Source organism: Sarcophilus harrisii, chromosome 6 (genome assembly GCF_902635505.1).
Source record: "Sarcophilus harrisii chromosome 6, mSarHar1.11, whole genome shotgun sequence".
In the NCBI taxonomy this organism is placed as follows: domain Eukaryota; kingdom Metazoa; phylum Chordata; class Mammalia; order Dasyuromorphia; family Dasyuridae; genus Sarcophilus; species Sarcophilus harrisii.
Genome location: NC_045431.1, coordinates 200,802,356 through 200,824,233, shown reverse-complemented (window position 1 = coordinate 200,824,233; position 21,878 = coordinate 200,802,356). Strand labels below are relative to the sequence as shown.

At 38.4% G+C, this 21,878-nt stretch overlaps 1 protein-coding gene across 4 annotated transcripts in view; it reads left to right on the top strand.

The window, feature by feature from the left end:
- Positions 1–21,878, top strand: part of STK33 (serine/threonine kinase 33) — a 166,262-nt gene that overhangs the window by 127,575 nt on the left and 16,809 nt on the right. For all 4 annotated transcript variants that reach the window (XM_031943987.1, XM_031943985.1, XM_031943988.1 and 1 more), the window contains 3 exons: positions 7,253–7,365; positions 8,606–8,691; positions 17,511–17,735. In XM_031943987.1, the coding sequence (XP_031799847.1) occupies positions 7,253–7,365; positions 8,606–8,691; positions 17,511–17,735 (424 nt within the window). The remainder of the gene's footprint in view (positions 1–7,252; positions 7,366–8,605; positions 8,692–17,510; positions 17,736–21,878) is intronic.

Below are 21,878 nucleotides of genomic sequence, written 5' to 3'. Positions count from 1 at the left end.
TGATAAGAACTTATTATATAAAATTCTCTAAGCATACAACAGCGAATGTAACATTCAAACCCAGGAGAGTGAACATGACTTTATTTTATACCATAAAGGAATTCTTTTAAAAGATGGAGTCACTCATGCTGAGAATAAAGTAAAAGCCCCTCTCTTTGCCTCTGTGCTCCCTCTCTTAGCTTTCCATTCTTTCTCCTCAAAGTTCACTAAGTGCACCACCTCTCCAAAGCCTTTTCTGGCTCCCCCAGTTTTGAGTGTGTAGTAGTCCACACAATGCTTTGTATTTACTTGATATGGCTAAGTTGTTTCACTCAATAGAATGTAAACTCCTTGAGAGCAGAGATAACTTTGTTTCTGTCTCTGTATCTCCAGTGCCTAGTACAATAAATGGCATATAGTAGGTATTTTCTAAATGCTTATGACTTGCCATTGAAAGTATGACAGTCATAAATGAAGCAGAAATAGAATTAATAACCTCTGCCGTACCAATTCAGGCCATTTTTGGTGTCTGAAGAGTGCATTAGAAAATGAAGAATTGCTGTTCTGCCCTATTGAGTTCCTAAAGATCTGGATACCTTGTAAAGGCCAGAACTGAAAGAAGCATGAAAAGGATGGCACGTTAGAAAGGGTATTAGATTTGGCGTAGGAAGCCCTAGGATTGAATCTGGACTCCATCCTGGTCATCCTTAGAATGAATGACATGGTTCATACATAGCCCACCTCAGAGAGTTGTAAGTATAACTATAACTAGGAATTTTTCACCTGGGGCAAAAACTCTTCATGAGAATAGGTTGGCACAGAAGACAATATGGTGGTGGTGATGTGTAACCGTGTAGAGGTCAAACCAACATCTCTCAATATCCGATGATGCTAAATCTCCCTTCCTTACTCTTTCTCAGGCTTCCCTAGTCCATCTTACAAGCCATGATGAGATATAAACCAGTTTGGTTAAATCAGAGAGAGAGAAGATAGCCCATCTCTTCTTCCTTCTCCAACCATTGCTGATCCAACCCTGCTTCCTCACCCTTTCCCAGGTTCTTCTTTTTCCTTCAGGCCTAAGTTCCACTTCCCCCAACTTTTAAAGGGACACAGACTCTACTAGGGGATGTAACGATTCATCTTATCTCTGCTTCCTTCAATTTTCCTCAGTCCTTGCTCCCTTTCCAGCTTCTGGAGTCCATCTCTTTTCTTCCAGTCCCCAGGAATTACATGATGCATGGAGGAAGCATGGCATTTCACCCTGCCCTCATTAATCTTCTGGTCACCAAGCTTCAGTGAGTTCATGAACTTAAAATACTTGGTAAATAACTGTAGTGTGGTATAAAAATGTAGGTGATTATTGTTATCCATCCTGTTGATGCCTTGGAGAACCAAACATCCTCTTGTTATGGCGATGGCTTTCCTTTGTGGACTTTGAGGTTGTGACTTAGGGTAGAGAGAAGCTGAGTAGTAAAGTAGGCAGAGTGCGGAGTTTGGGGTCAGGGTGTTCCAGACATAATCCTTCCTCTCTCATTAGTCAGTTATGTGACTCTAACCAAGTCACTTCTCTTGGGGTCTCAATTTTTATATTTATAAAGTAAAAAAAAAAAAAAAAAAAAAAAAGAGAGAGCATCAAGTCCTCTCTAAGAAGTATCCCTTTTCTGACTTGGTTGTTATTGTTCAGTCATTTCACTCATATCTAACTCTTAATGACCCCACTGGGGGTTTTCTTGGCAAAGATACTAGAGTAGTTGGCCATTTCCTTCTCCGGTTCATCTTATACATGAGGAAACTAAGGCAAAAACAGTGACATGACTTGCCCAGGATCACACAGCTAGTAAGTGTCTGAAAGTGAATTTGACCTAAGTTCTTCCTGACTCCAGGCCTAGCACTCTATCCTCTGTGCCACCCAGCTGCCCCTTCTGACATTCTGTGCTTCCTTAATAACATGTAACATCCTAAGAATGTTTAAAAGCCTCAAACAGGGTTTTGTTTCTTAGAATTTAAATTATCTTCTCCTTAAAAAGAGAAAGTATATTCAATGTGCTTTCTTGGTACATGGGAGTAAGTGTAGTTCTAGAGATTGAAGGGACCTCAGAGGCTTTCTGGTCTAATTGATGCAGGTAGTAAGCATTAGAGGTAGACTAGGAATTTGGAACCAGTTATCTTTTCTCTGGGACTGTCACTTTCAGATCCTGAGTGTGTATCTGTCTGGGCATGTGAACCCAGGTGTGTACATACATGTGTGTCCTGTATGTATGGGGAATGATCAAATTCAAAATTAATGAGTTAAAAATTACATTTAACTATGTCTACTTTGATCTTTATTTATCTTGACTTGCAGATAACTGCAGAAACATTGAAGATTTGAAGGCTATGCCAGTAGAACAAAATCTCTGTTAAGTTCTACCAAGTAGAAAAAAGCTCTAGACATATATCTATAGGTGTATAAATATATATGTGTATATATGCATATTTATATGTACACATACGTAGATACGCATACTTGATGATAGGTAGTATATCTGTCATCTAAGAACCATTGTAGCTAGGCATATTAAAGCACATTGTCAGGAGTTCTGATCCATTGGAGGCCACAAAGACTACTGGGACGTATAGTGATCTCCATTCAAACCTGTGAAATGATACATTCCCAAGGTATTACTGTTTTAAATGATCTAAGGATCCATGTGATTAAAGAACCTTATTGGGATTTCCTTTCAAAAAGCTAAGAATACTGTCCTAGAGTATGGGCCATATCCTCCAGAAAGGAAGAGAAACAGACTTTATGACCTAATTGTTCAGCTCTGCTTTTTCATCAATGTATATGCTCCATGTATAATAATTGTCCAATGGTCATATACATTGTGTCACTTGAGTTGTGTGATTTTGAAATCTGTGATGTGTGCAGCTTGAATAATTTGTGACTTCCCTCCTCCTATAAGAATGTAAAATGTTCTGCGTGTGTATACATGTATGCGTATGAGAATCTTGACTTTTATATCTCTGAGAATGTGAATCCCAGAGGGGGAAGGGACCTTAAAAGTCATCCAGTTTATTTCCTCCCTGACAGTAATCATTTAGCCTCTGCTTGAATATCTCTGTGAAGGAGAACTCTCCCCAAAGATAGCCCATTCCACTTTTTGGATGGTCCTAATCGGAGGCTTATTTGGATAATATTTAATTATTAAGAAAGTCTTCCTCATATCCAGTCAGTATAAAGAAGCCAATAAAATTAACTCAGGGTGGTTGAAAGAATTTGGAGTAAGAGGGCCTGGATAAAAATTTCACTTTATCTTTATCTTATCTTTAACTTCTTGTGGAAACTTGTATTAGTTGCTCCTTTCTGGGCTACACAGGCAAAATGAAGGTGTTCACAGGATAATGGGATCATAGTTAGACTTGATGTTATCTGAGGTTCCTGCCATCCCTTAACCCATGATCTTACAAATATCTGCCTCTCCATAATGTCTGCCCATTGCTCTCCTAGTTCTGCCCTCTGGGAACAAGCAGACTATATCAATTTCTTCTCTTCTACTTGACGGATTCTATCATTCTTAAGTCTGCTTTTCTTCAGGCTGAACTTTTCTTGCATAGTTCTTTATATGATTTGGTCTTAATTCCTTTTAGCATTAATTTTTTTCTCTTAAAATTTTTTGTGTCTTAATTCAATTTTATTCCTCTTCCCAGCATTCTTATTGGATATGTTTTATTTCTTTACAGTTGTTCAATCATTCAGTAGATATTTATTACAAACCTACTCCATACTAGAGGCACTGTTGGCCCTGACAAAGTACTTGGGACACTAATCTCAAAGTGAGAGTCCTTGCCTTCAACATGGTCATAGATAAGTAAATTCTATCTTTCTTTTTCTTTCCTTCCTTTCTTCCTTTCTTTATATACATACTTATATATGTGTATAAACACATAAAGAAACACACACAACAAATAAAACAAAATTTAATTCGGGATAGTCCTGAGGATAGGCCAAGAAAGCAATGGATAAAAATGGGTGGAGATGGTCAGAAAGATATAGAGAGACACCCACAGGAAAAGAGAAACTGAGAGAGAAAGAGACAGATACAGAGACAGAGAGACAGAAGAAGGGAGAGGGAAGGAGAGAAAGAGAGACAGAGACAGAGAGACGCAGAGAGACAAAGACAGAGAGAAAGAGAGAGAGAGAAAGACAGAGACAGAAGGAGGCAAGGAAGGAGAAAGAGGGAGAGACAGAGAGACAGAGACAGAGGGAGGGAGGGAGGGAGGGAGGAAGGGAGAAAAAGAGAGAGGGAGAGAGAGAGAGAAAGAAAGAGAGCAGAGAGAGAGAGAGAGAGAGAAGCTTTGGGTTATGCTCTCCTGTTGGGAGGCAATGATGAATTCTTATCACCTACAGAGGTGACTGACAATAATGAATCAGACCAGTAGGGAGAAATCATTAAGTATAAGGAAAAATAAATAATAGAATTGCTTCAGAAGAAGGAAATAAACAGTATCAAATGCTTCAGAGGGTTCAAGAAAGGAACCAAGAAAAGGCTATTGGATCTTGTAATGAAGAGAGAGCCATTTCAATTAGGGTCATAAGACAGATTACAAGAGATTTAAAATTACAAGAAATCATTAGGAGAATGAAAAAACAGAGCTAAGGAGACAATTTTCTTTCTAGTATTTGACTATAGAAGAGAAAAAAAGATATAGGATATTAGTTTGAAGGTATGGTAGGATCAAGTGAAGGTTTTTAAGTTTTAAATATCTATAACTGAATTGTAGTATCCATAATTGGACATAGTTTTTTAGATGTATTCTGATGAGAGCACACTCAGTGCCATAATTACCATTCCCCTTTCATTTTGCACACCTGTATAATTCTATTAGTATAGCAAAGAGTTTCATTAGTCAGTTGAGTAATGCATCTGTTTCCTGTGAAAGGCGGGAGGAGGGAAGAGAGGGAGAGAAAGAGGGAGAAAGAAAGAGTTAGCTTTCCCCTTTCTCAACTTCAGATCATGGCTAACATAGTATCATAAAATTATATGTACATTTGCACATGTTTGTCACAAAGTTAATGTATTAATAATTGATGAGCCACTCTAGCTTGCATTCATATGTATTAATTATCATTTCCAGAGGGGATACATTTTTTGGTGTGGTTACCCTAATGCTACCTTTGCTTAGCAGGACAAGTCATCATCCTTTCTTCAGGGTAGAATTCAGAGTAGTAAATATTCTCTATGTGTGCCCTTTCTTGGCTATTTTAACTTAGATTAATGCAACAGAAAATAATGGAAAGATTTTTGAGCTATTTCTCAGTTCTGGAACTTCCTTTTTTGTATGTGCAGAAAATTGTTGTCATAAAAAGTCATATCCTTTGATTGACCAACCATTAGATACCCTTTTGTATAGGTAAAATTTCAGGAACCAAAAAAGAAATCTGAACTTTAAACATTTAGCCCTTAAGCTACAATTATATGCTATCCAGCTATGCTGGAGCACCTGAGTGATCAGCTGATTTGGTATCATAGGATGGTAGCAAGCTCGATGAACCAGACCTTAAGATGGCCAGTACTTGCTGCAATAGATAGTGATTTCCCATAAAGCCTTTCTTTTCATTCCTTCTAGCAATGGAAAGGATGATGGGATGGTTGGGATAAGTTGGAGAAATAAACCATGGGGATCTTAGGATATATGTATACAAAACAATTTGCTAGATGCTTATTTCTTAACAGAAACCTTTGGTATGTGAACGAGTTTCATTATTTTTTTTTCCTGCAGCAGTCCAGTTCAGCTTGCACTAGACCACAGGAATGAAAGTCATTTATTTCTGAGAAAGTTATTATCATCATCATCATCCCAAATATAGCTCAAGTTGGTACTCGCTCACAAAGTGTTAGTGTCTGAGGTTTTCCTTGGATGCAGGAACAGAAAGATAGAGAATGTTGAGCAAGTTATGACCAGATTAAGACTTTAAAGATTTAACTAATTTCTTGAGGATTAAAGGGCTTAGAGACAATTGTACTAGCAACACACATCAATAAACAGATCACCTATAATGGTAATGCTGGTTTAATTCCATCAACAGTAAAATAGAAGGCTGAAAATATAAGAATTGCCGCCCAGAGTCAGTTCCAAGGCTCACCTGGCCCAAGACACTCTCTGATAATGGCATGTGTGGGGAACGTTCTAGAGCAAAGCATGGGTGCCCTCCACAAGATCAGCTTCACAGATTAAATATCCTGATTTCCATTGGGAGGCCATTATTAATTAGGTAGAACCAGGAATGGATACTTTTATATTTAACCAGACTTTTTCCTTCTTGGTATTAACAATTCTAAGTCTGTGTTAAATTTGGTCTCAAGGAGCTGTTAACTCTCCATCAACAGGGATCACAACCCCTCCCAAACCTTAGCAGATAGTTGCAGATTGTCATAGCCAAAAAAAAAGAAAAATTACCTGGGTTCGAGATTCTGCTGATGATTGATCCTCTTTGAATTCAATTGTCTGACTGCAGATACACCCTCTACCTAAATGAGATTTGTTGAAACTAAGCTTGTACAGTTCTGGAAGCACCTTTGTGTGTGTAGGAACACTTTTATACCACCATAAGATACTGGAAGAGGACAAATGTCACCGGAGAAAGAGATGTAAGGTGGTGATTCCTTTGCTGGTCCTAAAAGCAGGAAAGGAAGCACAATGAAGCAGGGTGGGCCTGGCCTTCTCCCCAAAATAGAGTTTTTGGAAGGAACTCACCATTGGCAGAAAGTGGCTATGTCTAAAGAGTCAGGAGACACATGGCCAAGAGAGGAATGAAGGGGCATTTGTGGTATGCCTTTGTTCCCATCTCCCTCCTCCCCCCTTCCCATCCCATTCCATCTTTCCACAGGAAGGTCTGAGGCTCTGACAGTACCTATGTCAGAAGAGGAGAGAAGCTCATGATCCAGCAGTTAAGATTCAGCCCAGGCTGCCTCTCTGTAAAAGGAATACTAGATTGAAGTGGTACAACTTGTGCCAGGAAGAGTGGTATTGGACAGATCAGAAGACCTGCACTTAAGTCCCAGCTCTTTAGCAGTGTGACCATTGACAGTTTTGCTTAACATTTATGAAGTTCAGTGTCCTCATCTGTAAAATGGGAATATCTGAAAGAATTTCTTTCATAGGCTTGCTGTGAACCAAATAAACACTTTGCAAAAGTGTCTTTAGAGTGTCATAAAAATGTAAGTCATGATTATCATCAATTTTACCTTGAGATTTTGGATATCTAAATAAAATGTTCCTTTTCTGGTAGATTATGTGGAGAACCTCCTTTCTTTGCAAACTCAGAAGAGAAACTTTTTGAATTAATAAGAAAAGGGCAATTACGCTTTGAAAATAGTGTCTGGGAATCTACAAGTGACCCTGGTAAGGATAATTTTTTAAATTTCCAATTAAAGCAAATATACAATGTTTAAAATTTTTAGAAACAATGGCAGTATTTTAAACATCTTTTTAGTTATTACATTTACTACAGGAAAGCTGTCTTAGTGATTTTTTTTAATAAAGGGAAGTTGAGATTGTTTATCTTATGGAATAACTTTGAACATGTATGGTCTAACCAGCTGACCGAAGCTTTTATCTTTTTTTTTTTTTTAAGCACAAGATCCAAATTGAACCATTTCATACAGTAAGGTTAGGAAGATCTAGAGAGCAGAGGAAGAAAGAACACAGTGTAGCTAGGTGGTGCAGTGGATAGAGCACCAGCCCTGAAGTCAGAAGGACCTAAGTTCAAATCTGGCCTCAGACACTTAACACTTCCTAACTGTGTGACCCTGAGCAAGTCACTTAACCTCATTTGCCTCAGCACAAAAAAATGAGAATTATTGCTCAGAAATTACTACCTTGATTCTGATACCCAGCAAGATAGCCACAGCCCCCCAATACAAGGTCAGCCAGATACAAGGGGAATCATTCCAATCCCCCAAATATCATCTGTTCTTTAAAATGCTCATTAAAACTATTTCTTTGTTTGAGGTTCATTTCCTTTATCTAAAAATCTCTCTTGAGAGGAGCCCTAGAGTTTCTCTAAGGAAGCCAGAAATTTGAAAAGGCCTTATGTCCTATTTCTCATTGGATAGGGGATGAGTACATCCATAGTGCGTGTAGTCCTCATGGGAGTCCAGTGCTTGCTGACTCTTAGCTCTGAAGAGGCCCAGCTCTTATTTTTACCCCCTTCTTTCAAACATTCTACTTTCTACGATGAAACAAGGCAGCAGAAAGCAAGAGCTAGATGGGGCTTTAAGGGATAGGCTACCTATTAAGGATAGGTAAGGTCAGAACAGCTCCAATATTCAGGGGTTACACTAAAAAAAGGAGATTTGTCTTAATATCTAATCTAGGTAATGCATACTGTATGAACCATGAAGTTGAAGAATGCAGGCAAAAAGAAAATCAAACCTCATGATAGGTTGAGAAAATTCTCTTGACCATCTACACAATCTAGTCAGACTTTCTACACGATAATTAAGATATTTATTATGCAGTTACTAGGTCTCTTCTCCCCCTTGTGCCTGGCAGACATGGCCAAAGGTAAAGTCTGGGATGAGTACCATTCATTGTTGTTAAAGAGAAATGAGAATTTTCAGGGACTTTTCTTTTCCTGCAGCTAAATACGTCTTGAAACAGCTTCTGAAAGTAGATCCTGCCCACAGAATAACAGCTAAAGAACTGCTTGATAACCGGTGGATAACAGTGAGTTAGAGTATTTTTTTTTGTTCTTACTCATTTATCAAAATCGAGTCTATAGCCTTATATACACTCTTTTATTAAATCAGACATATTGTTTTGTTTTCCAAAATTTTATTGAGAAATTAATTCAAACTAACAAGCAGCCCTGAAGTCAGGAGAACCCGAGTTCAAATCTGGCCTCAGACACTTAACACTTCCTAGCTGTGTGACCCTGGGCAAGTCACTTAACCCCAATTGCCTCAGCAAAAAAACCAAAAAAAAATATCCGAGCATTTTTAATATGCCAACTCTGATCTGGGTTTTATGCTAAGCATGGGGGCAAAATAAAGATCATAAAGACATAGTCTCTGTCCTCCTGGTGTTCACTGCTTAATAAGAGGCTACTTCATGTGCACAAATAACTGTAATACAAAATGATGAGACACGATAAATCCATGAGAGAAATTCAGTCAGCTCAGTCATCAAAATTTATCAAGCAGAATGATGGTTTGGGCACTTTACTAATCACTAGGGATAAATAAGCAAAAGGCTGCCTTCAAGAGGTTTCCATTAGGGAAGCAGGCAGATACATGTAGAGAGAGATACAAAGTAAATGAAGTGCTATTTTTCAGAGGAAACTTGATAGCAGTTGGGAGATATAGGAAAGTTTTCATGGAGTAGATGGCCTTTGAAGACTTAAAAAGAAAACAGAAACTAGGGATGCTGGGAGGAATGAGACAAAGTACATTCTGGGGATGGAGGCAACTGTTACAGAGGCATAGAGAGAAAAGATAGAGTGTTGTGTGTGAGGAACAGATGACCATAAGTGTAGCTGGATGACAGAGTTCATGAAGAGGAATAATGAATGTCTGATGAGTCTGGAAAGGTGAAGTGAGCTTTTTTATAGGTAGCACAGTGGATAGAGTGCTGGACCTGGAGCCAGTAAGACACATCTTCCTGAGTTTAAATCTGACCTCAGACACTTATTGTCTGTGTGACTTGGGGCAAGTCACCTAACCCTGTTTGCCTCAGTTGAGGCATCTGTAAAAGTGAGTTGGAGAGGAAAATGGCAAATCACTCCAGGATCTTTACGGCTTAGTAATTTAAAGCCATACAAAGACATGACCAATTTTTATTCCTCCATTAAGTTATTTCTTTTTCATTCAGGGAGAGGTGCTTATACTTCCAAACATGATAATGATGTTATCATATTAACACCTTAATGCTCATCATCTCTGATTGCATCCTATGGCAACTGGAATGAAGCACTGAAATCAAATCTTCCTCTTCCTCTTTCTCCTCATCTTCCTTCCCCTCCACCCTTTACATTGAAATTGCTACACAAATGTGGTTTTACTATTTTTTAAATTCTTCTACTATAAAATGTTTGTCTGATTATCTGAGCCATTGTTCTTGTCTCACCCTGCTTCTGACTTTCTCCTTTCATAATATATTTTCATTTAACATCCCATATTAAAGAATAATTTAATAACATTCAGATGGGGATGAATGTGTCCTCTTGGCAGACTGGGGACAACAGTGTTCCCAATGTACCATTTCAAACAAGCTAAAATAGACCTGGATTTCACTTACTCTCTCATGTTATTCTTGGGTGCAGAATGGAGAAATATGACTGAATGCTGAGAAAGAAACATGAACTCAGGACTGGTTGAATGACTAGACCCAGAGTTGTCATTAATTGTTGATAAAAACTTGGAGTGCCTCAAGGATCTGCTTTTATTCTGTATTCTCATTTTGTTTTGTTTTTTATTAAAAAAAAAATTTCCTATGACTGTGGCCTTATGTCACATGAGGATGATAATATTTAAATACTTAGACTCCTTGCCTCACAAATAGAGCTGATTAGATAGACCTGTGTCTTATAATTTTCTAACAAATATATTATGCAATATCATTTATTGTGACTATCTGAGTATTGATCTTGTTTGTCCATTCCATGAGGAAAAGGAGGGAATATTTTTTCCTAAACTGCATGAACTCCCCAGCACTGAGAACAGTGATTTGCACAAAAGGCTTAATGGGAACTAGTTTGACTAATACAGTTCCCTCCCCCAAAATAGAAACTCCCCACTGAACTTCACTGTCCCCATGTTTCCTCTAAGTAATCTAAATTAAAACTGATCCTCTGCAGTCTGACTCCAACCTATCTTTTATTTCATTTCATAACCTAGATTCATAGAATTTTCCTTCACTGGCTCTCTTCTAGACAAACTCAGCTCCTAGTGATTCCCCAAATATAATGCCCCCTCATATCTGCCTTTTAGAATTTTTGACTTCTTCCATGGATCATCCCCTTTCTTGATCTCCTAGCTGAAATTTCTCAAATTTTGTTTGAGAACATTGTCTAAATTTTCATTTCGCCTCTTTCATTCCCTCCATTAATCAGTCAGTAAACGTTTCTTTTCCTTTCTTTTTTTCTTTTTGCTGAGGCAATTGAGGTTAAGTGACTTGCCTACGGTCACACAGCTAGGATGTGTTAAGTATCTGAGATCAGATTTGAACTAAGGTCCTCTTGACTTCAGGGCTGGTGCTCCATCAACTGTGCTACCTAGCTGCCCCAGTCAGAAAATACTTAATAGACAATGGGCCAGGCACTATGCTAAGAGCTGAGGATACAAAGACACAAAGAAAGGCAAAAGATCATCCCTTCTCTAAAGGAAGTCACATTCTAATAGACTTTTAGTAAAGATGTCAGATATACAGCCAGGAGACTATATGCAACCCACAATACTCCCAACTGTAGACTGAACCAGATTAAAATGTAATTGGGAAAAATTTAACAAAATAAGTTAAAATGAAATAAAACAGATAATATTACATTTATGTAGTATACAGAGCTCCTTCTGAACACTCTCACAGTCCCCATTTCTATGTGAATTTGACACCACTGCTTTTCAGTATATTTATCTGCATATATGTTGTAGCTGTATCTCCTCCTCAAAAAACCCCCCACTCTTTCCCAGTTTCTTGATAGCAGGGACTATGTCATTTTATCTTTGTTATCCCATTGCCTAACACAGTACCCAGTGTAGGCACATCAAATGGGGAGTGCATAGAATAATTTAAAATGTTTCCAAAATGTTAGGTTTAATTTTTGCTTTGTACTGAGCTGTTTTGACACCAAATAATTGTCCAAATGAGGTAACAAGCAGTCATGACTATACTAAGCACACTTATAGTTGGACAAAATCCCAACTGTGAAGCTCCTTTTGAGCTGGTTTGCCTAGAGATTTCTCTGTTGTCAGCTGAAGACAATGCATGGCTTGGGCCCACAGGCTATGCGAGTGATTACTGATGAATCATTTAAACGAAATTACTAATTAATATAATCCAGTTGAGGGCTTGGATGATTTATCCAAGTTGCCTATCTTTGGATCCTTTATAACATTTTATCCCTTTATGGGCTCCTTTGAATTATCTGCTGCGGGAACAATGTGCCAGGAAGCGTGTGCTGAACAAGACTACCCTCAGGAGTTCAGTGTGTGAACTTTAGAAGAATATCGCCACTTTACAAACTTCTAAAAGACAAAACCCTTTGCTTAAATGTGTACAGCCCTGCGACATACACTTCAGAGTCTCTGTTTGAAATAGTCCAAAGCAAACATGGCAGGCCTCTCAGAGGCTCCCTGCTCCAAAGCCAACCTTCCCTGATGTAACAACTCACACAAAATGCAGCACCGTCTTTCAAAGAGTTCCATCAGATGAAAGATTTCCATCATTTGGTTGATGTTTTGTGCATTTTGTAATGTGTTATCTGGACTAAGGTGTCTGAAGAAAATAATACAAAGTGTGTGTGCATATAAATGAATATGACAGAATGTGGAAAAAGCTTCTGTACCTTTCTGAAGGTCAAATGCAGGAAGGACTTGCCCTTCAAATCTGGTGATCCTCACTGGCAGGACCACTCCATTTTCCCTAACTTAGTTCTTTCTCATTTATGATCAGTTTTTTTTAATCACTACCCCACCCTTAGTGCTCCAAGTCTCCTCAGTGATCTCTCTACTTCCATGTATCACCATCTCCGATTCCCTTTTCTATCCTGCACTCTGCCAGCAGATTCATCTTCCTAAAGCCTATTCCTTCCGGGACACCTAATTTCCAATAGGATCAAATCTAAACTCAAGGGCAGACATTTGTCAGTCTGTTCTCTGGCCCCTTCCTACTTTTATTGTTATATCTCTACTACCTCCTATACTCTAGGTAAATGCTATTTCCATAGCTCCCCCTAATCTTTCCTATCCTCTTCCTTTGCTCAGGCTGTTTCCTCTCCATCTCTCTTTTACAATCCTTTTATACCAGTTCAGATGCTTTTGACTCAAAGTATTCCCTGATCTTCCTTAGCAGATAATCTTTTCTTCCCTTAAATTCCTATGGTACCTGGTTCAGCTTCTTAGATGGCTCTTTCCACATGCTGCCATATTTTGTGATTGTTGTTCCTGTTCGACTATGAGCTCCTTGAGAGCAGAAGTCCTGTCATTCATCTCTATGTTCCTTGTGCTGCCAGATACAGTAGGGACTGTTCAATGAATCAGTGAATTATTCCACCCATGGAAAAAACCCAAATAGTTATTAAGAATTCTTTGTTTGTGGATCACTGAGCTTGGCAGTAGTTTAGATTAAACACTTTCCTGCACCTCAGAGTCTAGAATGAAGAGTCTAGTTGCAAGCAAAGTTAACATGCAATGCACAATAATGTATACCAGAGACTGGTTTAGAATGATAAAAAGTATGCTTATAATAGACTGCAGGAATCAAAGAAGGCTTCCTGGAGGAGAGAACATGAGTTGAATTTTGATGAATTGGTAGGAGTTTGAACAGCTAGGGGCAGATAGGTTGTGCAGAATATAGAGCACCGGGCTTAGTCAGGCCAGACCTCAGACACTTACCAGCTGTGTGACCCTGGACAAGTCACTTTACCCTATTTCCTCATCTATAAAGTGAGGTAGAGAAGGAATTGGCAAACCACTCCAGTATCCTTGTCAAGAAAAGTCCAAATGGGATCATGAAGACAGACCATTAACAACCACAGGACTTGTACAGATCAAAGAGGGAGGAAAAGATGTTCTAGGAATAGATAAACATTTAGGCATCAAAATAGAACAGCAAATAATACAATTTGGATATGTAGAGCTCTCAGATATAAGACCGAAAATGTCTGGTGGTGCAAAAGAGGGGAAGGCTTGAATGTCAGACAAAGGAATTTAAAGTTTACCTGATAGGCAAGAAGGGGACATAAAAAGAATTTTGGACAAAGGAGTGACATGACTAGAGATCACCCTCTGGGATCAGTAGCAAAGCCCTGGATTTGAATAACAGCTCTAATGCTTACCTATTCTGTGCCCAGAGACAGACCTCCCTTGCTCTCAGTTTCCTGTTTTGTAAAATAGGGAGACTAATACTTACACTACTTACCTCACAATATTGTTATGGGGAAAAGTACTTTGCAAACCTCAAAGCATTTATTCATCCCTCTATGCCCTACTGTGCAGGTTATTGTAATTGTTCCTCAAGTGATCTTGATCTCATTGCTATTATCACACTGAATGCATTCAATGTCTCCCTGACCTCCACTATCAACACAAGTGTTTCATGATTCAAGTTAGGGCTGTACATCTAAGCAAAAGTGGTGAGGGTCTAGGGGAAGCAGAAAATATTGGCAGAATCTTGATATCAACTCCTGAGTCATGGAGTTTACTTTGAAAAAATAAGAGTCCATAATGCCATCTTCTAGCAGTTTTCCAAATGTATTGTTAATGCTCTGATACTTAAATCAGAGCGCCAGCAGATTATAAGCTTGGGTGGGCCCTAAAAAGACTTGGAGGATAGACTTTGCCAGATCTCTGTGTCTCTGATTTGAGAATTAGTCTCAGAGAACCTCATCACCAAAGGGATGTTCATGATAAAGGTTGGGGGTGGCTATATGGCACAGTGGATAGAGCACCAGCCCTAGAGTCAGAGGACCTGAATTTAATCTGGCCTCAGACATACTTAATACTTCCTAGCTGTGTGACCCTCAGCAAATCACTTAACCCCAACTGTGTGAGACAGGTACTATTAGTCTCCCTATTTTACAAGTTAGCAAAAACAAAACAAAGCCACCCTAAAAAGCCCAAGACAAATGTTCAGAAAGACCTAGCATGTGGTTGCCCTGGTAGAAAAGGAACAACATTGAAGAATGACATATCTGTGAAATATCAAAATACAAGTAGTTGAAATCTTTCTTTAAATTGTTGCTGATCTCGGTCCTAGATTTGTGAATTTAGGAGTGTTGTTCAGTCATTTCAGTCATGTCCCACTCTCCGTGACCCCATTTGGGGTGTTAGTGGCAAAGTTACTGGAGAAGAGGCAAACAGGGTTAAGTGATTTGCTCAGGGTCACACAACTAGTATATAGCAGAGGCCAAATTTGAACTCATAAAGAATGGTCTTCCCGAAGAATCTTCTCTAGAAAGAACACTTTCTTTCATTTTGAGGGAGAAACTTTTAATGTCAATAATAGATTAGATGGCAGTGTAATATAGTGGAATGACCTATGGATTTATAGTCCATGGACCTGGGTGTAGATGCCAGTTTTTCCATTTAGTTTATATGGGATCTTCACCTCATAGGGTTTCATTTTCCTCATTTCTAGAAAAAGTGGTCAGAGCATGACCGATTTCTAAAATCACTTCCAGCTTCAAATCCCTTGATCTTATGTTATTTTTTAATGTAGTACTAAACATTCAAAACCTTAAATTTTCTATAAGAGTTGGGTTCTGGGAGGAGGAAACTCAGTATTTTGCTCATCATAAGGAAAAGTGATGAAATAAGCAACTCTGTCACCCAGGAGGACAGATATGAACTTGCTAGAACTGGGGCCTCTGTTTTCTGAACATTCTCAAAGCATCTAGTTCAACCCTTAGTTATCTCCCATTTACACATTCTGAGGAGATTGGTTCAATTTTCGGAATAGGGAATTCATGATGCTACAGGATGATTTTGGAAGTCCATTTGGGTTCAGGACTCAAAGTATCAATTCCAGATTGGCCTTTGAACCAAATTTACTTCCTGAAGATCCCCTAGAAATTGATCCTTAGCAGATTCAGAATAGGCAGCTCATATCCAGCAGACTCTTCTTGATCATAGATTGTTCCCTCAGGAACTAGAATGATCATATTCCTTTTGATAGGAAATCAGGATGGTGGGATCAAAATATTCAAACATGTGCTGGGGTTATGTTGTACTGTCTGCTTTTGTATTCAACTCTATTGTATATAATTTTTTGAATCCAGAAAGTAAGCCCTGGGTTCCACCAAGTTCTACCATTCCTTATATATTACTTTTAAGGATTTCTTTCTGTTTCTAGCTACTCACTTTTTGAATGTGTAACCAGTGATTAAGTAAAATATTACTTAAATACTTAAGACATACTTTAAAAATATTTTACCTTTGGAATCTGTCTTTCCATACAAAGAACTTTAAAAATTGATAAATTATGTGAATAATAATAGATGGCATTTTTATAAACATTTCATTTCATCCTCACAACCAGGGTAGATACTTGCCTTATTTTATAGATCAGGAAACTGAAGCAGACAGAGAGTAAGTGACTTGCCAGTTCCTTGAAGACCTAAGTTCAAATGTGGCTTCAGACACTTGCTACTAACTTTGTGACTCTAGGCAAGTCACATAACTCTATTTACCTCAGCTTCCTTATCTGTAAAATGAGCTAGAGAAAGAAATGGCAAAACCACTCCATTATCTTTGCCAAGAAATTCCAAATGGGGTCAGAAAGAGTCAGAGTGAACCTCAGTCATGACTGAAACAATTGAACAGCAACAACACATACACATATATAAATATGTATGCATCTGTGTAAATATATATACACACCCATATATATATATGGCAAATGTTAAAGATAAAAGATAAATTAGGCTGATTTTGTAAAAATAGAAAATAATTAGCAAAACTGTTAATTGAGATGTTAGCTAATTCTCTTATTTTTAAGACATAAGATAAATTAGGCTAATTTTGTAAAAGTAGAAAATAATTAGCAAAATTGTTTATGAGATGTTCGCTAAGTCTCCTTTATTTAATTCATAAGTATCTTACAGTAAACAAAAAATATACTTAGTTCCACAAATTACATGTGAAAATTACAAGTCTTACATTTTGAAGGAAAGACTCGGGCTTGAGCAATATTTTCATATATGAGTTATGACTATCGAGTATTGTAACTGATTAGCAATCAAACCAGAGGGCACATAAGTGAATACTATCTAATTCAAATTTATTACCTTGGGAGGCCTTAAGGATGACACCATTCTTTGAAACTTTGGGGAACCATTGCTTTCAGATCTAGAGCACATTCTTTGAGTGTTCTCTCCTTTGGTGAATCTTTGGCCTCTGAAGTTTGATTTTTTGAAACAAAAAAATGAGGTAAAAGCAATTATCATCTTGGTTCTGATTGATTATGCTCTTTCCATTACTTATGAAAAGAGTAACAGAAATTTCATTCAATAAAGGTGCTCACCAGAAAATGGAAAGCAGAATGTATATGGAGGTCAGGGTTTTTTACCTCTAAAACCAGGATTGGTTTTTTTTTTCCCTCTCCACCATTTTGTTTTTTATTACTTTGTTGTTTAAACTCTTTATGTTGTAGTTGCCCTCCAAACTTTAATTATTACAGCTTTAGCTTCATATGATTGTGAAGGCTGTGAGTTCTGAAAGTGCCTGTTTTGTTGTTGTTTTGACTGAAAATAGTATACATGCTATGAAATAAGATAAGATATGCTTCATTAAACATATTTTAAAGCACTAAATATTAACTATTAATATCAGGGCAATACACTGACTCCTGTGAGACCCACAAATGTTCTGGAGCTGATGAAGCAATGGAAAAACCAGCCAGGAAGTGATGAGGATGACCTGGAGGACCTAAAGGATGATCTGGCTACCAAAATACAGGTGTATTCAAGGTTCCCACAAGAGGAAAGTGTCAATGATGAGAATGTGGTTGAAGATACAGATGATAGGAGTGGCAAATCCCCTCTCCCAGTAAAGCAGGTAGGAGAAAAAGTTTCCCTCTCCTTCAGAGTATAGCAGAACCTCTAGGTCTGCAATGATTATTGATCTGTCTCTATTTGGAAAGACTTTTGTTTGCAGAAGAGTTTTACAATTCTAGATTACAGTACTGGAAAGTCCTCCCCGGAAGGGAATCATTCCATCTCCCCCCTGGGTAGGAATCCCCCTACAACTTCCTTGACAGATGTTCATCGTGGTTGAGTAAGGAGGAGTAGCCTGGGGTTGGCGTAGAGCTTTAGAATTCTTCATAAGTGAGGAAGGGGGGTTGATATCCAGATGGGAGGGGAATAGGAAAAAGGGAAATTAGGAGAAAGGTTGGGGGCAAAGAGAGATTGGAATATCCAAGGGAGGCAGCCTAGAACAAGGGGATAATTCTCTCTGAATTTAGCCCATTGGCTCTTCGGAGGACACAGCTGGCCACGAGTTCCATACTTTCAGCCTTTCCAGTCTGTAACTTGGTAGAATCTGTTTATGCTCCACTAATATAACTTTCAAGATCACAGGGTCACCTTCATGGCACAGTTAAGCATTGGAATAGGAGAAGAGGAACAGAGCATTACTGATAAATTAATCCAGGCTAACTGAGGTTCTTGCTGTGTCTTAAGATTGTCATTCTGAACATTTATCCTGATTGGCCTAGGTGAGATGAAAAAGAGTCAGAGGAAGCTGTGAGTGGACTGGGACTGCCAGAACCCTCCAACCTCTGATTACCAGGATCCTGTCACTTTTGATACAAGCTCAGCCAGGCATTTGGTCAGGTCTCAGGAATATATCGCTACTCCTCCAAACTGTTCTACTTCTTTGTGCCCTCGGACTTCAGGCAGCTGGCAAATCTCTGTTTTATTCCCCTTGGTCAGGGTTTGACAAAATTAGTCTTTGCTTCAGGACAGTGCCCAGGGATTCCCAGGAAACACACGTCACAAGTTAACACACACATAAACATAGAAGGAAAGTCACCAAGGAGCAACACAGCATCAATAGGACTTTGCTTCATAACTTTCTTATTGTGCTTCCTGTGAAGAAGCAGTGGAACAATGGGTGGATCTCGACATCACCTCACCAGAGCCTAAGTTCTCCCTGCTTTTATTCATTGCCTACCAGCATTCTCTGATGGCTAAAGAAGCCAGTGGCCTCTGGAGGGGTATTAGCAACAACTTGTGTCTTCACGCTTCACGGACCAACTGGTCCAACAGAGGGCTTAAGCAGAGAAGCAATGTCCGGACAGCAGAAAAGAGAAAGGGGCTTATCTGTGATGTACAGTGGTAGCAACTCATAACCTAGGTTAACGAACAGTGTCTGAGGCTGGTGTTAGACACTAGTTAGACAATAATGTTAGACAGTGGTGGTCAAGTATTTGTTATGTACATACTATGTGCCAGACCCTGTGTGAGATGAAGAAGAATCAAAGACAAAGATGGAATTGCTTCTTCTGCAGGGAGTTTGCTAGAATATACATAATAATTATATACAAAATATATTAAAAATGTACAAAATAAGTATGTGAAATGCATATATATGTGTGTGTATATATACATCAAACACAAAATACACCATGTACATAAATAAAAACAAGGTAAATTGGAGGATGAGTATTTAAGGAAACGAGCCATAAATTATGGCCTCATGTAGAAGATGCTGATTGAGCAGGAAGAAAGGAGGGTTTCTAAGAGGTGAAGGATATTCTAGGCATGGCAGATTTCCAGTGCAAATGTTGGGAAATGAGAGATGGGATAAGGACCAGGAAAAGGAATAAAATATTAAAAAGTTGAATAATTAAACAGATGGAGTTCTATTTTATTCTGGAAGCAATAGGGAACATTGTCATTTATTGAATACGAAAAGCAAGAGAACAATGAAATAGAAACCTAGAGAGTAGAGAGTATCCAGAAGTGATGATCAATAGTGTCAACTGCTGCAGAAAGTTGAAGGGAATGAGATCTTTGAAGTATTGATATAATTACGAACTATCTGCTCATTGTTTTGTTCAAACTCTTAAAAGAATGCTAGATGATGCCATTTAATTGAATCCCCCATCCTCTTTGAGTCATCTCCCTAGTGCTTATGTGGCTCTGGGAAAATCATATAGCTTCTCAGGACCCCAGCTACTCTCCCAATAGAAAATCAAATAATCAGCTAGCATTTGTTAAGCTTCTACTAAATATCAGGCCCTATGCCAAATGCTGGGTATACAAAGAAAGATTTAAAAAAGAGAGTTTCTGCCTTCACGAAGTCCCCAGTCTAATGGAGGAGGCAACATTGTGGAGAAAATAGTTCTGGAATGGAGAGAGATGCTCATCAAAAAGAACTCCCAACATTAATGAAATCATAGGTTTGATTTTAAAAAAAAAAAATCAACAACCCAATTTCACATCCTAGTTGTTCATATCCCAGACATTTATAGTTTTGTGAGTACTCAAAGCCTTTAACTAACTTCCTTGTGCTGTCATGACAGAATCCTTATGTGAGGGGGTATATTCTCTGCAGTCTTGAAAATCCCATGGTGGAGCAGTCTCGAGCTGAAAAACTAGCAAATTGTATATGTTATTCCAGGTTCAGCTTAGAATAGCCAATGAAATTTGGCAAACTTTTCTTTTAAAAGTACTAGCTTAATATAACAATGGTGTGGGGTTTGTGGGACCTCGAAGTAAAGACAAAACAACCTCTGCTTTTCAGAAGCTTAAATTCTCTTGGGGGAATGTGGATGTGGGAGGAAGACTACATGTTAATAGTTAAGTAAATTGAATATCATTTCAAAATGAAGAGGAACTTAACAACTGAGAGGCTCAAGAAAAGTAATCTTTGAGCTGAATCATGAAGAAGCACAGTGAAGAGGTGGGTGAGAGATGCAATCAAGTTCAGAGAATCAATCCGCTAGTGGGCCAATGTGGCTGGCATGTGAAAGACATGGAAAAAGTGAAAATCAAATTATGGAGTGCTTTCAGTGCTAGGCCAAGGAGTTTTCCTTTTATCCCAGAAGCAAAAGGCACTGAAAACTTTTGACCAGGAAAGTGATATGGTCAGACCAATATGTGATTTAGGAATCCTAATTAACAACAATCTGGAAGACTATAGTGATGGGAGAAACATTAGGAGCATCAAGGTTGTTAAGGAAGCCACTGTAGTAATCCAGCTTGATGGTGGTGGCGTGTGGAGTGAAAAAAAAGGAAGTGTGTGAATTACATTATGAAGGTAAAATGGATAACATTTTCAATATAAAAATTGGTGGAACATCATAAACGGGATACGCATGGCAGGCATCTGATGGCAGAATTGGGACTAAAGTTAAGGAGAGAGTAAGGTTAGAGAGACAGACTTGGGAAACATCTTTAAGGAAACAACTGAATCCATGGGAATTCACAAGAGGAAAAAGGAGGCCTATGACAGAGTTTTGCAGGAAAGCTTTATTTGATGGGAGGGAAATGGATGATGACCCTACAGAGAAAACAAAGAAGAAGTAGGAGAACAGGACAAGAACTAGATCAGAGCATTTTCACAGCAGCCATTGGAGGTGACAGAATCCATGAGGAAGGAGTGGTTGGCAAAGTCAAGAGCTGAAGAGAAATAAAGAGGACGAGTTGTAAAGTAAAGACCATTGGTAATTTTGAAGAAAAAGTATTTGTTGAGTGGTGAGATTGGAAGCAAAGTTGCAGAGGAATTCAGAAGTATATGGCAGGTAAGGAAATGAGTGTAAAATGAGTAAAATTTAGACTATGAAAGGGAGAAGAGATACAACATAATCATTTAAGAGGATCCAGGGGCAAGTGAAGATTTTCTAAGAATAGGAGAGACCTAGTCATGTTTATTAGGATCACAAAAGGAGATAATGGATAAGGAAATAGTAAAGATCAGGAAGGAAAAGAAATGATTTGCACTTCAAGTTCCTGAGATAAAAAGGAGGGAATGGTTTCAAGAACACTGGTAATAAAATGTGGAGAAGACTTTCATAAGAGGGAAGTGATGTTTTTGGTCATAGAAGTTCATGAAAGACTGTCTCCAAGAAGTTATGATTTGTATTGGTGATAGAAATATCCACACTAAAAACCACAGATCTTTTGAAATGTTGGAGAAATGCAACATAACACAACAAATGAGTTTTTTTTAAAATGTTTCCTCCTTCCTTTCCTT